This window comes from Bufo gargarizans, chromosome 7 (genome assembly GCF_014858855.1).
Source record: "Bufo gargarizans isolate SCDJY-AF-19 chromosome 7, ASM1485885v1, whole genome shotgun sequence".
Classification (NCBI taxonomy): domain Eukaryota; kingdom Metazoa; phylum Chordata; class Amphibia; order Anura; family Bufonidae; genus Bufo; species Bufo gargarizans.
The window spans coordinates 21,077,627-21,096,389 of NC_058086.1; the positions used below are offsets into that span (position 1 = coordinate 21,077,627).

Genomic DNA, 18,763 nt, shown 5'->3' on the forward strand with positions numbered 1-18,763 from the left:
AACCTGTGATGCGTATGACAGGCTGTAGCACACATGCAGTACCAGATTATAATAGGGGAGTTTGGGCCCAGGGTGAGTGAGGGGCCCATCGCCGATTCGCCATCCCAAATGCCCCATTTGCGCCACCAGTAACTTTATTCTGTATCTGTACAAATATTAATATACTCTGCAGCAGCGCTTCACTTACGCGCTGCCTGCTGCAGTAACTCTGGAGTGCTTCCGTGGGGGTTCTCTCTGTGCCTCTGCACTGCTAAAAAAATAGAACATGTTCAACCATATTCAATATGTTCGAACATGTTCTATTTTTTTGTGGTGCGCACGGATCACAGACCCATTCAAGTTGAATGTGCCTACATCCATCTGCAGCAACTGCACGGATGTTACCTATGCAGTTTTTGCAACAATATACCTGCATTTACGGTGCATTTTTTCATCCAGCAAAAGGAAAACACACTGTAAAACTCAATTACATTAATTAACACTAGAGTTACAATAATGTAATTTAGGTCTGCTGTATTTACTGGAAGAAAACGCACAATAAATGCAGATATATTTTTTTTGCCGCACCAAAAACGCTGCAGAACCACAATGTGTGCCAGTGCCCTTTATAAACTAGCAGTTTACTGCATCATTTGATTAATCAAGTAAAGGCAATCTGTGCATTCGGATCTTTAGGAATAATGGGGGTCATTTATGAATGGCAATAAGCCAGATTATGGAGCCCCCGTCAGGCATATATGCAGCTGCTCCGTTCATTTATATGGGCAGGGCCGGCGCCACCAGTAAGGCGAATTAGGCAGTCGCCTAGGGCGCCATTTAGCAGGGGGGGCCCATTGCAGTGTAAAAAAAAAAAAAAGTTGGTTATATAAGTTCTCATGCTGCGCCTCCTGAGTGGCTGAGCGCTTGCCGCTCTAAAGAATCTCCGGCCGCAGGCTCAGTGCTGCGCAGCCTGCCTGCGCCTGCTGTCATTCTGTGTCTGCTCTGTTCGGTCCGCGGTACAGGAGCTTTTGTTTCCTGTACCCGGCCGGACTGACAGGAAGTGCTCAGTTAGTGTGCACTTCCTTTCAGTCCGGCCGGGTACAGGAAACAAATGCTCCTGTACCGCGGACCGAACAGAGCTCGGCCACGCTACACTAGAGGTGACGGGGAAGGGGGGGCTGCAATGAGAGTGACAAGGAAGGGGGGGGGCTGCAATGAGAGTGACAAGGAAGGGAGGGGCTGCAATGAGAGTGACAAGGAAGGGGGGGCTGCAATGAGAGTGACAAGGAAGGGGGGGCTGCAATGAGAGTGACAAGGAAGGGGGGGCTGCAATAAGAGTGATAAGGAAGGGGGGGCTGCAATGAGAGTGACAAGGAAGGGGGGGGAGGCTGCAATGAGAGTGACAAGGAAGGGGGGGCTGCAATGAGAGTGACAAGGAAGGGGGGGCTGCAATGAGAGTGACAAGGAAGGGGGGGAGACTGCAATGAGAGTGACAAGGAAGGGGGGGCTGCAATGAGAGTGACAAGGAAGGGGGGGCTGCAATGACAGTGACAAGGAGGGGGGGAGGCTGCAATGAGAGTGACAAGGAAGGGGGGGCTGCAATGAGAGTGACAAGGAAGGGGGGGCTGCAATGACAGTGACAAGGAGGGGGGGCTGCAATGACAGTGACAAGGAGGGGGGGAGGCTGCAATGACAGTGACCAGGAAGGGGGGGCTGCAATGACAGTGACCAGGAAGGGGGGGAGGCTGCAATGAGAGTGACAAGGAAGGGGGGGCTGCAATGAGAGTGACAAGGAAGGGGGGGAGGCTGCAATGAGAGTGACCAGGAAGGGGGCTGCAATAAGAGTGACAAGGAAGGGGGGCTGCAATGAGAGTGACAAGGAAGGGGGGGAGGCTGCAATGAGAGTGACCAGGAAGGGGGGGAGGCTGCAATGAGAGTGACAAGGAAGGGGGGGCTGCAATGAGAGTGACAAGGAAGGGGGGGCTGCAATGAGAGTGACAAGGAAGGGGGGCTGCAATGAGAGTGACAAGGAAGGGGGGCTGCAATGAGAGTGACAAGGAAGGGGGGGCTGTAATGAGAGTGACAAGGAAGGGGGGGCTGTAATGAGAGTGACAAGGAAGGGGGGGCTGTAATGAGAGTGACAAGGGAGGGGGGGGGTAAAATGAGAGTGACAAGGGAGGGGGGGGTAAAATGAGAGTGACAAGGGAGGGGGGTAAAATGAGAGTGACAAGGGAGGGGGGTAAAATGAGAGTGACAAGGGAGGGGGGTAAAATGAGAGTGACAAGGGAGGGGGGTAAAATGAGAGTGACAAGGGAGGGGGGTAAAATGAGAGTGACAAGGGAGGGGGGGCTGGAATGAGAGTGACAGGGGAGGGGGGGCTGGATTGAGAGTGACAAGGGAGGGGGGGCTGGAATGAGAGTGACAAGGGGGGGGTAAAATGAGTGACAAGGGAGGGGGGGCTGGAATGAGAGTGACAAAGGAGGGGGGCTGCAATGAGAGTGACAAGGGAGGGGGGGCTGGAATGAGAGTGACAAGGGTGGGGGGGCTGGAATGAGAGTGACAAGGGAGGGAGGGGGGGGGGGGAAGAGAGTGACAAGGGAGTCCCCAGAGCCAGACCAAGAGCCAGACTGCAGCCAGAGACCAAATCATCTTATTGTCCTGGTGGTAAGCAGACAATGCAATATGTTTATTATGTAATTGTTTAGTTATTAATACAACATTGGAGACTAATTTACCTCACATTTAGGGTCCATTCACACATCCATGTGTGTTTTGCAGATCCACAAAACACGGACAGCAGCAATGTGCATTCCGCATTTTGCGGGCACTAAGAGAATATGCCTATTCTTGTCCGCTACTGCGGACAAGAATAGGACATGTAAAAAAAAATTCAGGATCGGAATTGCGGATCCCATAGAAATGTATGGGTCCGCAATTCCGTTCCGCAAAAAGAGACAGCTACAAGAAGCTGGATTAACCCTAAGGGAAACATAGCAGTTCTTTTAATTTAAAAGCTGAGAAAGGGGTGGAACATATGTGATGTCATGATATGGGCAGATCATCTGATAAGGGGGGGGGGGCCGCAATTTTTGCACTGGCCCTGTAAATGGGGGTTCTGGAGATATGAGAGTTACAGCTACATTGACGTAAAAATAAAGAAAGGTATAGATAGCTCTTGGAACATGCGGAAGAAAAAAAACAAAAATTCTTTGTCACTAAGGTGCAAAATAGGCTGGTTTGCTGACCCCGCCTATTTAGCCTGCCCACACCTTCTACCAATTTGACTCCACCCACAACATGCGGCCACTACTACTTTTTTTTCCAGGGCCACTTTAAGTTCCCAATCTGCCCCTGAATGGACCCTTAAGGTTGAGGAGTATATAAAAAGAGCTTCCAACATACATGAGGAGCCCTGGATGTGATAGCCTAGAGGTGAGCAGAGTCTGCTGATATCCCGGTAATAATGTCTCCCATTAATGGACACACTCAACCAGCCTGTGATGTAATGTGTGTGGGAGAACTACAAGTCCCAGCAGAGACCATGACTCCAGAGAGCAGGGGGTGGCTAAGAGAAGTGGTGCTGCCTATGGACACCAGTCAAAATTGAAATGGCAAAGCTCTCGCCCTATGTGTAGATGGCTGACCCAAGCCGATTATTACATATTGTGTATTGTGGATTATACATAAATGTATTGGGGATGCTATGAATACTTACTGTGTGCTACTATTACATAGCTGCTATCCTCTAAAAACAACGCCACTCCTGTCCATAGGATGTATCTGGTATTGCAGCTCTGCTCCATTGGAGTGAATGAGGCTGATCTGCGATACCACACACACAAGCTGTGGATAGATGGTGCTACTTTTAGAAGAAAGCAGCCATGTTTTTTCTAATCCTGGACAGCCCCCTTAATACTGATGCCCTCAGTGGAAAAGTGTTGGAAAAGACAAACAAATAAGTATTCTGAAACTGCCCATTTCAAAAATATTGTGAACGTGTCAGAAAAAGCAGGGTAGGTGCTTGATAAATTCAGTTCTGCCATCATTTCCCATTTATGCCAGCATGTGTTCTTGGGCTGGTGGTATCTGAGTGCCAGGGCTGTTTGGTAGTCCCAGTCCGGCCTTCCTTCATAAAAATTTGCTAATTTGCTTTTTCGCCACTTATTATCTACTGAGCATGTTGTCTGTCTTATTTTATAATATTTTTTTAAATAATAAACTAACATTTCATTGTAATACCTCCTGCACATTACCTTGATAGCTAATGTTATATCAGCATATGCACAAAATCCTCCACCTTTGTCACTGGAACAATGATGGAAGCCTCCACCTTAAAAAAAAAATGAAAATAAAAAAAATATCAGTTAAAGGGCATTTGTCAGCAGAAGCAACCCTACGAAACCCAACATAAGGCCTCATGCACACGACCGTATTTTGTTTCCGTGTCCGATCCGTTTTTTTTGCGAATAGGATGAGGACCCGTTGAAATGAATTGCGGATCCGCAATTTGTGGATGTGCAAAACACATACGGTCGTGTGCATGTAGCCTAAAGGGGTTATCCCACGATAAATGTAAAAAATGAAAACCAGACATCATATAGTACATGACTATCACTTGCTAAACAAGTGACTGCAAGCACAGTGATCCTATGGATCTTAAATCTTGGATGTCACACAACAAAAAAACAATTAAAGAGATTATCCAAAGTCTAACACATCCCCCCCCCATGCAGGGTCGCTTATATGGATTATACATAAATATTGGGACATCGACACAATTCTAACATTTTTGGCTCTATACATCACCACAATGGATTTGAAATGAAACAAACAAGATGTGCATTAACTGCAGACTGCCAGCTTTAATTTTAGGGTATTTACATCCAAATTAGGTGAACAGTGTAGGAATTACAACAGTTTGCATATGTGCCTCCCAGTTGTTAAGGGACCAAAAGTAATGGGACAATTGGCTTCTCAGCTGTTCCATGGCCAGGTGTATGTTATTCCCTCATTATCCCAATTACAATGAGCAGATTAAAGGTCCAGAATTCATTTCAAGTGTGCTGTTTGCATTTGGAATCTGTTGCTGTCAACTCTCAAGATGAGATCCAAAGAGCGGTCACTATCAGTGAAGCAATCCATCATTAGGCTGAAAAAAACACAACAAACCCATCATAGAGATAGCAAAAACATTAGGCGTGGCCAAAACAACTGTTTGGAACATTCTTAAAAAGAAGGAACGCATCGGTGAGCTCAGCAACACCAAAAGACCCGGAAGACCACAGAAAACAACTGTGGGGATGACCGAAGAATTCTTTCCCTGGTGAAGAAAACACCCTTCACAACAGTTGGCCATATCAAGAATACTCTCCAGGAGGTAGGTGTATGTGTGTCCAAGTCAACAATCAAAAGACTTCACCAGAGTGAATACAGAGGGTTCACCACAAGATGTAAACCATTGATGAGCCTCAAAAACAGGAAGGCCAGATTAGAGTTTGCCAAACGACATCTAAAAAAGTCTTCACAGTTCTGGAACAACATCCTATGGACAGATGAGACCAAGATCAACTTGTACCAGAGTGATGGGAAGAGAAGAGTATGGAGAAGGAAAGGAACTGCTCATGATCCTAAGCATACCACCTCATCAGTGAAGCATGGTGGTGGTAGTGTCATGGCGTGGGCATGTATGGTTGCCAATGGAACTGGTTCTCTTGTATTTATTGATGACGTGACGGCTGACAAAAGCAGCAGGATGAAATCTGTAGTGCTTCAGGCAATATTATCTGCTCATATTCAGCCAAATGCTTCAGAACTCATTTGACGACGCTTCACAGTGCAGATGGACAATGACCCAAAGCATACTGCAAAAGCAACCAAAGAGTTTTTTAAGGAAAAAAAGTGGAATGTTATGCAATGGCCAAGTCAATCACCTGACCTGAATCCGATTGAGCATGCATTTCACTTGCTGAAGACAAAACTGAAGGGAAAATGCCCCAAGAACAAGCAGGAACTGAAGACAGTTGCAGTAGAAGCCTGGCAGAGCATCACCAGGGATGAAACCCAGCGTCTGGTGATGTCTATGCGTTCCAGACTTCAGGCTGTAATTGACTGCAAAGGATTTGCAACCAAGAATTAAAAAGTGAAAGTTTGATTTATGATTATTATTCTGTCCCATTACTTTTGGTCCCTTAACAAGTGGGAGGCACATATAAAAACTGTTGTAATTCCTACACCGTTCACCTGATTTGGATGTAAATACCCTCAAATTAAAGCTGACAGTCTGCAGTTAAAGCACATGTTCATTTCATTTCAAATCCATTGTGGTGGTGTATAGAGCCAGAAATGTTAGAATTGTGTCGATGTCCCAATATTTATGGACCTGACTGTAATTACCCTGCTCCCGACACCCACGTTGCTTTCTCATCTTCCTGCTCCTTGACGGCTTGATCAATGAAACAACGCAATCCACGCTCCAGAAAGAAGGCATAAGGTACGATGTCACTGATTGCGTCCTGGCTACGACTGACCAGTTTGGTGATCTCTTGTAGTGTCCCACTAGGTAAATGTGGGCACTACACAAAGGTCAATTGGGCCACGTTGTTCCCTACCTTTTGTGGAACAGGGTAATTGTATTTTATACAGTATTTTGTATTGCATTATGGTGTGTATTTTCCTGTTGTCTCCTGTACCAGGTCTGTTAGGGGTGTAGTTCCTCCTCCTAGGCAGGAGAGGGAGCTAGGGAACCCCCTAGTATATATAGTTAGGCCCAGACAGGAAGGGGTCAGTGCAGTTTAGTCCAGGAAGCTAATTAGTGCAGTCTAGCCTGCCTGAGGTTCCTGAGCAAAGAAGCTCAGAAGTTGCATCCAGGGGAAGAAGTTGCCTCCTGAAGTTCCTTTAAAAAGCACAGTGCAGAGCCAAGTTTTACCCAGCCAAATAGAGAGCTGAAGGGCAGAAGGATATTCTACAGCAAGGAGACATATACCAGAGGAAGGTTTCCCTACCCAAGGATAAAGCCAGCAATAGGGCATACGGGCCTTGGAGAAAGCCAGACAGGAACTGGGGAAAATACAGCCTGATCTGTAAGTGTTATTCCCTCTGAGTATCTTTTTGCCTCCCGTTTATATAAAGCCTGCCTGTTACAACCTTTTACATGTGGAACTAACTAAAGACTGTAAATAGTTGAACTGTTCCGTAAAAGGAAGTTTTGGATCACTGCAACTTGTGTTCCTCAATTATTCCTACAACAAATCAGTGTGCCACCATTATTGGCACTGGCGTCACAAACTTAAAGGGATCTTGCCACCGGCACACTAAACCTGCAACACCCAGGGCACCTCACCTACCACCCGGCCTGGTCCCTATATACAGAGAGTGCCCCAGAGGATCCATGTGCCAGCCTCTCCATCACTGCTGTACGCCAGCCCAGGGAATATAAAAACTGTGAGTACCAAGAACACCCTCGGTTTAGTAACTAACCCTGTGACCTCACCATTCGCCTCACCCTGCAGGGCTGCGTACTGCATCATCAAATGGCCGCAGAAGTCTGCATGCGACGCGCATGAGCAGCCACTGGCGCGGTGGAAAAAAAAAAAAAATTCCCCAGAACCTGTCCTGCCGCAGAGTTTGTATAGGTAGTCGCTAATGGTACGTTTCTGCTGGAGCAGCCTATCAAGCATATACAAGGTGGAATTCCAGTGCGTCCGGCAGTCACAAATCAGACGTCTGACGGGAAAGTGGTGTCACCGCTAAACATCAGCAAGGCAAGCTATGGCCTTGTAAGATCTTCTAAAATGGTCAGAGATTTTTCTGGCCTGCCGCAAAACGTTCTGGACCCCGTGGTATTTGGCAACAAATCGCTGCACGACTAAGTTCAGGACGTGTGCCATGCACGGCATGTTTGTCATTTTGCCCTGTTTCAGCGCGCTCAGGAGATTGGCACCGTTGTCGCACACCACTTTACCAACTGTCAAATTGAGCGAGGTTAGCCACTGATCGGACTGTGAACGTAGAGCTGAAAGGAGTGCAGTACCGGTGTGGCTCTTGGCTTCCAGGCACAACAACCAGTACAGCATGGCAACGTTTCACCTGGCACGTCGAATAGGTTTTGGGGAGCAGGGAGGGTGCAGCAAAAGAGGCGGTAGCAGTGGAAAAGGAGGAGTCAGCCGAGGAGGAGAAGCATGCATTCCGTGGCGGTAACACCAAATCCACACGGGTGTCACGGGTTGCATGCTTGACAGCTGTAAGAAGGTTAACCCAGTGAGTGGGCAGTAAAAGTTATGTACCGTCCCTGCCTGTGTTTGCTAGACCACGTGTCTGTGGTCAGATGTATCTTGGCACCGACACTGTGTGCCAGAGATACATCCACTTGCCGCTGAACATGGCCATATAGCTCTGGGATGCACTTCTGGGAGAAATATTTCCTTCCGGGGACCTTCTATTGCGGTGTGCCAATGGCCACAAATTTTCTAAAGGCCTCCGAGTCCACCAGTTTATATGGCAGTAGTTGGGCAAGAGAGTTATCCGGCATCATCAACTTTTTACGCTTGAATATTTGGGCCACGGAAGCCTGCCTTTTGCCAGATGAACGCGACGACCGCACGGTGGAAGTGGAGTGGAGGACAAATGGGAGGAGAGAGGAGAAGGAGAAGAGGCAGGACGTGGAGCGCCGGGAGTGTGGCTTTGTGGGTTCCGATGGTGTTGCTCCCACTGGGCTCGTGATGGGAGGCCAGGTGCCTTCTTAAGGCGGTTATCCCTAGGTGAGTGTTGGGCTTACCGCGCGTTGACAGCACAGGCTGCAGATGGCAACACTTTCGTCAGCAGCGTACAGATTAAAAAAAGCCCACACTGCGGAGCCATGTGCCGGCGTCCTGGAAGCGCCAGATGTGACCGTGCATGGTGGATGGCTTGCTCCAGATACATTTGCAGTCTGCTTTTTGCCTCCTATGCACTGCTAGTTCTGCCTGCTTCTCCTCCTTTTACCCCCTATCTGCTGCTCTGTCTCGCCCTCTGAACTCCCCTCCTCTTCCTCTCTTGTGGGCACCCACGTGACATCCATCGACACGTCATCATCGTCACCTTCACCACCACTGACATTAGAGATCTCAGAGTAGATAGCAACAGCGGGAACCTCTGTCCTTGGCTGATCTGGGTACTGTTGTCAGACCACTGGGTGGCGGTCATTGCTACCTCCTCTTCATGATCCGATGCCAATAATGGCTGCGCATCGGTAAGGTCTTGGAATGGATGAGAAAATAATTGGAGTGGAGGGGATATGGTGGTGGTGGTGTCTTTGGGGGGTGCATATAGCAGAGAGTGAGGAAGGTGCAGATACAGAGGACGAGCAAGGTGCAGAAGCGGAAGGCTGAGTGAGCCACTCAACTAACTCTGGTGCGTCCTTTGACGTAATCGCACACACCTTCTCCAACTTCCCACTTAGGCTCCGGCCTGGTGCACCTGCCCGATCCCTACCACCCCTGCGGAATGGCCTGCCTCTTCCTCTGCCTGTCATTTTCAAAATGACCCTGTGACAAAGTCCCAATAGAAGAGCAGTATTTTTGTAAGCAGGTATATGGAACCGCTTAATGATTATTTGCAGGGAGCAGGTATATCAAACCCCTCAATCAGTTATTTTGGTGGGCAACTGGTATATCACACCAGTTGAAATTAGTTGTTCAAATTGTGTTTGTCCCTCTATAGAGCTGCGGTATCTTAGCAGAACCGCACACAACTGCTGCACAATGCAAATGCACTATATGGAAACTATATTTTAGGTATATAACACCACCACCTCAATCAGTTTTTTTGGGGGGAAACTGGTATATCTCAACAGTTGAAATTAGTTGTTCAAATACCGTTTGTTTATCCAGAGGCCTTTAAATACCGGGGGTTGCCGTGCAACAATTTCCTTAGACGCTGCCAAGGCTTTTGACAGCATAGAATAGGAATACCTATGGGAAGTTTTGGAGGTCATGGGCTTCGGCTTGGGATTTGTTTCTTGGGTCAAGTTACTGTATAACTCCCCGCTAGCAAGGATTAGGGCAAACAGGATTCTTTCTAATTAATTTCCATTGCATAGGGGCACACGGCAGGGTTGCCCCTTATCTCCCCTATTATTTGCAATTGCAATTGAGCCTCTTGCTTGTCTTTTACGTACCTCCCCAGACTGGGATTTCCAATAGGGCCCCGGGATGAAAAAGTCTCGTTCTACGCAGACGATTTATTATTATACGTGGGAGATCTACAGAAGTCTATAGACCCCATAATGCACGAAATTACCGATTTTGGGAAATATTCTGGACTAAGAAGAAACTCGGACAAATCCACTATTCTTCCATTAGATCCCACCCCACCACAATTGGACCTCACTCGCATTCCCTTGCAGCTAACCACTCAATTCAAATACTTAGGAGTGATGATAACACCGATACTGAATACATAAAACTGAATCTGTAGCCATTAATTGCTAAATTTGTAGTCAAAACTAATACTTGCCGGAAATTACCCCTTACGGTGATTGGCCGTTGTAACTTAATTAAAATGATATTAATGTCACAGCTTTTTTATATATTACACAATTCACCGGTATGGATCCCACAAAGGATTTTCTATAAGATTCAGGGGATTTTTAGATCACTGATATGGAAAAAGAAACAGCCGAGAATCCGCATAGAAAAACTCCAAAAAAGTAAGGAAGAGGGTGGATTATCTCTCCCGAACCCATGGCCCTATTATATAGCCGCACAACAACAACAAGTCAGGGGATAGATTAATACAACTAATCTAGACCCCTCGGCTGATATTGTTGCCCACACTATGAAACAAAAAGCGCCTATTGCCTCACTAGAAATAAGCAAACATCATCCCCTGGGTACAAAACTTCCTACATTTTCCCTTTTGGCCAAGGTTTGGACAAACCTTAAAGAATTAGCGAATCTGACAGAACTCATTGACATTACGCCAATATGCTGAAATACCCAACTGCTAGAGATATTCAGGCTGGAAGGCTTTTCCCCGTGGAAGGAGAGGGGCATACTGTTTTTGGACCAAATTCAATCGCATGGAATACTTAAATCTTTTTACTCAACTCCAGGAAGAGTTTGGCCTACCCAAAACGGCATTCTTCCAATTTCTTCAATTAAGACATGCATACCAAACCCAATTTCCAGGAAACATAGTAATTGCTGCCTCTCCTCCTGTGGTGAAACAATTACTGGAAGCTAGGGTTACCAAAGGCCTGATATCCCAACTTTAGAAATATATTCTTGACGCTAGTACCCCCTCAACCTCCCTGATGGTAAAATGGAGGAAGATGTGGGAACAATGGGCCAGATTTATCATGACTCTTGACAGCTCACTTCACTTTAACATATGGCTAAAGTCAGTTTTAGCCAAGTCAGATTTATGATCGGCCCTTCAAGACTGTAATAAATGTGGTTTGATGGTAGCAGTTTATCCGTCAGTAAGCAGCTTTACAAAAGTCGCACGTTTTTATGAAAAAGTCGCATGTTCTATTAAAAAGTCTCATAAGATAAGCATGGTCCTCACTGGAGTGAAATTGCGACTTTTTAAATAGTCCCAATAGTAAATCTGTCTAGAGATTAATTTACATAAGAAAACAGGCCCACTTTCAGAAAACTGGCGAGCATAGTGCAGAGCAGAAAAAAAGTCGCAAATTTGTGCGCAGTTTTAGCGTTTGGGACTTTTTGGGGGACTTTTTCACTCCATTATTCTGACCTGAGCTAATGATAAATCTGGCCCAATATCTCCAGACCAATGGAATCATATTCTGGCTTTAACTCCTAGTCTTACATTGAATGAATCTCAGAGACTATCCCAGCTGTAATTATGGTATTAATGAGCAGGCACTCTAATTATGGGTACATGGAGGACAATTTATTATTTAAAAATATATATAAAAATATATAGACATAAAGCAATCACAATGTTCATATAAAAATCACAATGTTCATAAAAATGATTAAATATCCATAGAAATAGTATTAGCAGCAATAGCAATGGTTAATATCAATAATGGCAGTAACAGTTTAAGGATATCAGCAATATTACAATGAATATACAAATAAAAATTAAAATAGAAAGCAGGAACAACTTGGATTAGTGGCTATTAGTTCCATGTATTAGTCCCCATAGAAATATATTGCACTGTTTGGAGTTCTTTGGATATCTCAGCAAAATAGCAACAATGTTTGTAGCAATTGTAGCAGCTTTGTTATTTACTTGTGGCAGTGTTTGTAGCAATTTTACTACCAGTTGATTGCTAGATATCCACACGCTCAGATGCAGTCTCACTTGTTTCAAGTATAGAGATAGGGAATGTTCGGTCTGTGCACATTCAGTGCTTATGTTTACTCACAGTTCAGCTGTTCTCTGGTGCGGCGTCCCGCTCCTGCTGTGAAAACAGCCTGACCTTAGTGTTGCAGATCCTCCGGTCACAGCTTATTCAAAGAGGTCAGCGTGCCACGTGTTATGGCAGCGTCCCTGTTGAGTGTCAGTTTCAGCTGTCGGGGTTCCGTTTAGGTCAGTTATCGTGAGTTCAATGTGTTCAATTCCTCTTGAAGCGCTCCAGTAGTGTAGTTTTAGATCTTCATATGCTTGTTCACCCAAACATGTTTCGGAGCGCAGACTTGCTCCTTCCTCAGTGGTCAAGCATATTCACATCCTATTTCCCTTTTATCCTGTGTCGGTCTGTTGGAAAAGCCGGAGTCTAGTCCGGAATAGTGTATAATCCATTATGAGAGCATCTAAATCATTTCCTATTCCTTGATGTTTTAAAGTGCTATTGTATGGATATTATTCTATACTTTTAAAAAATACCTACAGATTATTATTCCTAGGTATAATATATGAAATAAAAATAATTAAAAACACACAATGAATTGAAATAAAATATCAAATATTGGAGGAATATATCATTTGTTAAAAAGATAATAAAACAGTTATAATTATATAATATAAGTTTACACATGTTGAAATAAATTTTCAAAAATTCAGTTTTCATGAAATATCAGACGATGTGTGAATATATAGGGACCTCCAAAAAATATATTATTTTTTGGATATATGGAGACCTCCAAAAATACGTAATTTTGAGTTTTGTAGTTTTTTGGGGGGCCCCTAGTCAAGGGAAGACAGGGGTGCTGATAAATAACAGAGACCGCTGTCGTCCGTCAACCAGGGGCGTCCCATTTTATTGGAAGCCAAAGATCTCGAGTTCCGCATTCAAACCATTTGGTTGAATGGAGTCGAACTCGAAGATTCTTCTTGATTCCTGTCGAGACATCCTAGAAATGTGATCACCCCCCCTCCAGTGTTTATTTATTTTTTCAAATGCAGCAAACACTAGACCTGAGGGGTTCTGGTTATGGTACTGTTTAAAATGTCTCGACAGGACATGTTTTTCATACCCTTTCTTTATGTTTCCGATATGTTCAGCTATCCTAGTTTTCAGAAGTCTTTTTGTTCGGCCTATGTATTGTTTGCCACACGGGCACTGAATTAGATATAATACATTGTCTGAGTTGCATGTAAGTAGGTCACTAATTTCAATTTTAAAATTATTTTTTATAGATTGTACTTCCATTGTTTTTCTTGGGAAAGTTGTTTGTTTACAGTTTGAGCATTTACCGCATCTGAAAAACCCTTTTAGGTGGTCCCAATATTGTGAGATTCCTTTCTTTTTTATTGGGGTTTGTTTAGTTGTTGGCGCTATTTTGCATCCCAGATTTTGTGCTTTTGTATACACAAACTGTGGATTTTGTGATATTAGAGCACCTATAGTCTTATCCTCCCGGATATGGTGCCAATAACGTCTAATAATACGTTCCACTTTTTTATACTCTGGGTTGAAAGGTAAGATAATTCTTGGTGTCCCATCTTTCAGGCTCTCACTTGTATTATTTTTATCTTTCTCTTTATCGCCCCCCTTTTCAAAGAAGGACTTTCTGTCTTTTTCTCTTATTTTGCATAGTGATTTTTCAACTATATTTAGTGGGTACTTTTTGTCTAGGAAGCAGATTTTCATATTCTCAGCTTCCTTTTCAAACTGTTCCACATTTGTACAATTCCGTAATCTGGGATGCAAAATAGCGCCAACAACTAAACAACCCCAATAAAAAAGAAAGGAATCTCACAATATTGGGACCACCTAAAAGGGTTTTTCAGATGCGGTAAATGCTCAAACTGTAAACAAACAACTTTCCCAAGAAAAACAATGGAAGTACAATCTATAAAAAATAATTTTAAAATTGAAATTAGTGACCTACTTACATGCAACTCAGACAATGTATTATATCTAATTCAGTGCCCGTGTGGCAAACAATACATAGGCCGAACAAAAAGACTTCTGAAAACTAGGATAGCTGAACATATCGGAAACATAAAGAAAGGGTATGAAAAACATGTCCTGTCGAGACATTTTAAAAAGTACCATAACCAGAACCCCTCAGGTCTAGTGTTTGCTGCATTTGAAAAAAAAAAATAAACACTGGAGGGGGGGTGATCACATTTCTAGGATGTCTCGACAGGAATCAAGAAGAATCTTCGAGTTCGACTCCATTCAACCAAATGGTTTGAATGCGGAACTCGAGATCTTTGGCTTCCAATAAAATGGGACGCCCCTGGTTGACGGACGACAGCGGTCTCTGTTATTTATCAGCACCCCTGTCTTCCCTTGACTAGGGGCCCCCCAAAAAACTACAAAACTCAAAATTACGTATTTTTGGAGGTCTCCATATATCCAAAAAATAATATATTTTTTGGAGGTCCCTATATATTCACACATCGTCTGATATTTCATGAAAACTGAATTTTTGAAAATTTATTTCAACATGTGTAAACTTATATTATATAATTATAACTGTTTTATTATCTTTTTAACAAATGATATATTCCTCCAATATTTGATATTTTATTTCAATTCATTGTGTGTTTTTAATTATTTTTATTTCATATATTATACCTAGGAATAATAATCTGTAGGTATTTTTTAAAAGTATAGAATAATATCCATACAATAGCACTTTAAAACATCAAGGAATAGGAAATGATTTAGATGCTCTCATAATGGATTATACACTATTCCGGACTAGACTCCGGCTTTTCCAACAGACCGACACAGGATAAAAGGGAAATAGGATGTGAATATGCTTGACCACTGAGGAAGGAGCAAGTCTGCGCTCCGAAACATGTTTGGGTGAACAAGCATATGAAGATCTAAAACTACACTACTGGAGCGCTTCAAGAGGAATTGAACACATTGAACTCACGATAACTGACCTAAACGGAACCCCGACAGCTGAAACTGACACTCAACAGGGACGCTGCCATAACACGTGGCACGCTGACCTCTTTGAATAAGCTGTGACCGGAGGATCTGCAACACTAAGGTCAGGCTGTTTTCACAGCAGGAGCGGGACGCCGCACCAGAGAACAGCTGAACTGTGAGTAAACATAAGCACTGAATGTGCACAGACCGAACATTCCCTATCTCTATACTTGAAACAAGTGAGACTGCATCTGAGCGTGTGGATATCTAGCAATCAACTGGTAGTAAAATTGCTACAAACACTGCCACAAGTAAATAACAAAGCTGCTACAATTGCTACAAACATTGTTGCTATTTTGCTGAGATATCCAAAGAACTCCAAACAGTGCAATATATTTCTATGGGGACTAATACATGGAACTAATAGCCACTAATCCAAGTTGTTCCTGCTTTCTATTTTAATTTTTATTTGTATATTCATTGTAATATTGCTGATATCCTTAAACTGTTACTGCCATTATTGATATTAACCATTGCTATTGCTGCTAATACTATTTCTATGGATATTTAATCATTTTTATGAACATTGTGATTTTTATATGAACATTGTGATTGCTTTATGTCTATATATTTTTATATATATTTTTAAATAATAAATTGTCCTCCATGTACCCATAATTAGAGTGCCTGCTCATTAATACCATAATTTTAACTATTTAAAAGTGACAAGGGTGAGTCATAATTGAGCAAGAGCACCTGTTTCCAGAAAACCAGTGGAGAGCCGCCTTTTTTTGCTATTTATTTTAAAACACTATCCCAGCTGTACCTGCTACACAGAGTGTATAGAACACCCAAACTTCAATTCAAAATAGGTGTGCGACCGGACTCCACATGCCCTAGATGTGGTGTAACGGAAGCGACTCTGCTTCATATGGTATGGAACTGCCGAGAGTTGGGAACATACTGGAAAGAGATACGAGAAATCATAGCCGTAACAACTCAGATACGTTTGCCCAATGATCCCATAATCTGTATGATGGGTATACTTGACTCCATAGGATTAAATAATAAACTATCCTTATGCATTTCACAGAATGTTATTCCAGGCAAGGGTCCTAATCACTAAGCATTGGATAAGAAATAGGCCTCCTAGCAAACAGGAATACATAAATAGGATGAATACGATTCTACGTCTTGAAAGAGAGGTATATGTCAAAAGAAAATGCCCAAACAAATTTTGGTCAATATGGCAGGGCTGCATTGAATCTGTAAGCTTAGCTTCGTTGGCACTGACTAGGGATTGTTTGAGAGGACAATTGTCCTTATGGGACGCCTATCTTAGTTTAGGCTGCATTTTAATGAAGATCTAGTGTTCAACTTAATTTAATCTTAGGTGGATATGACATCCTTTGTGAAATGTTTAATAAAATACAGTAGGGATAAGGTGGTGTAATCATCTCTCTGCAAACCAAACTCTAGGGGGGGAGTTGGGTGAAAGTTAAATTTGTTATTTAACAAACTTTGTATTTTACTGTAATGTCAACGCATCAGATATCTGTCCATGTAAATGGCTGACAGGATTTTGATTATTATGTACAAATGTGTATTTTATTGATGATTTTTGATTTAAAAAAAATATATATACTGTTTGTTCCTCTGTATAGCTGCGGTATCTCAGCAGAACCGCACAACTGCTGCACAATACAAATGCACTATATGGAAATATATATATATATATATCTTTTTTTTTATCAGATAATTTTTATTAAATGTAATTTCTTAAAACAAAAACAGATACAAATAGTCCCAACTCCCCTCCCCGAGGTATGTATGCCGATGGCTGTTGGGATATTAGTCCCAATAACCTCCCCGTTCTCTCCCCCTCCTTGTAATGCGATTGCTTTTGAAAAAAACGTTTATTCGTCGCGTTTTAGAGCTTTCTGCGCTTCCTTCCAGAATGTTGCATTTTCCAGAGAAGGGTGCTCCACATAATCTGCCTCTGCCCTTTCCACCCCCATCAGTAGTTTCTGTACAGTCGCTCTAGTTTCATTACGTTTCGCGTTAACTTCTGCTATGAGAAGCCCTCTCAAGTATGCCTTCATGGCATCTACCAACACTACCAACCAAGATGCTGTAGGCAGATTATAATGGAAAAACTCCCTCAGCCTTTCTCCCACTCCCGACAGATCAGCTAGAATAGAAAGCCAGTGCAGATTGAATTTCCATATTTTACCTCTAACCATTGTTAGGGTAAGAAAATTAACCGACGCTAAAACTAGGGAGTGATCAGAGAGTCGTCTGGGTAAGTATTGTATATCCTCAATGAGGCGGCCCATTTCAGTGTTCCCTAGAATTAGATCTATTCTGGATAACGATTCGTAGGTACTGGAGTAACATGAGCATTGTTTTGTGTATGGATTTCTCAGCCTGCAAAAATCTAGCAGGGATGCTTCAGTCCGGAGCCTGCCAAATGAGGTAGTCTCCTCTGAAGTCAAATGGGTGAATGTACCCATTGTATCCAATGCCGGGCTAATCACATTATTAAAATCCCCCCTAATTATAGTTGGAACAGCGGGTATGCCCGCAAGAAAGGACAGCACTTTCCTAGTGGTCAATGGTGAGTACGGTGGCGGTATATAGACCCCAACTATAGCACAAGGTGTATTAAGAATTGTGCCATATATACAGACATAGCACCCGTTATCGTCTATCTTATCGGATATATATTGAAAAGCTATATTCCTATGAATGAGTATGCTAACACCCCTCGCATAAGTGGAGTATAATAGTAACCCCTAATAATCCCAAAAAAAAACTGTGCCTAAAATTTGGCTAATAACACTTAAACTGAAAATATGAAGGCGCTGGACTTTCCGACAGGCCATGACTAAGTACACCCCGCGAGAGGTCCTCGGGATCCAAACAGAACCGCCAGTCAGCAAGGCCAGGTAGCTGGATAGCTACTTCACCGGAATAAAAGGAGGTGGCGACTAGCAATTAGAAGCCAAAACTAGGACCAACCCACAACAATAACTAATAGTAACTCTAATTGGACCGGCTGCATCGCATCCTCCTGCTCATCTCCCGGTCATTAATTACAGCTTGTATACAAATAATAGACAGTGCAATATCCCTACTGCCCATTGTAAATACAAATTGCGCTCTGATAAGAACACTCAGATAGCATAACATATACAGTATAATAACTAAGCTAGCTTCAACACATGCACACGCCCAGGCATGCAATGGCACTGATTAGGAACCGTGTACTTGCGACCAAGCCTGTTGGTGAAGTCTCAAACTGGTGGCTGTCTATCTTCGCGTAGTTGTCTGTCATGTCTGTCCAGCCATCTTGAACCCTCTTTTGGATCATCAAAGCAACCACCCTAAGCTTTGCTGGGTACATCATCGAATAGGAGACTCTATACTCTGTACAACAGGGGTGCACAACCTGCGGCCGGGGGCCACATGCAGCCCTCGATACCATTCTGTGCGGCCCCC

General features: G+C 43.5%; 1 protein-coding gene across 2 annotated transcripts in view; it reads right to left on the bottom strand.

Moving 5' to 3' along the window:
* HDAC11 (histone deacetylase 11) overlaps positions 1–18,763 on the bottom strand; it is a 68,626-nt gene that overhangs the window by 18,934 nt on the left and 30,929 nt on the right. For both annotated transcript variants that reach the window (XM_044301979.1, XM_044301977.1), the window contains exon 6: positions 4,233–4,309. In XM_044301979.1, coding sequence (XP_044157914.1) covers positions 4,233–4,309 — 77 coding nt within the window. The remainder of the gene's footprint in view (positions 1–4,232; positions 4,310–18,763) is intronic.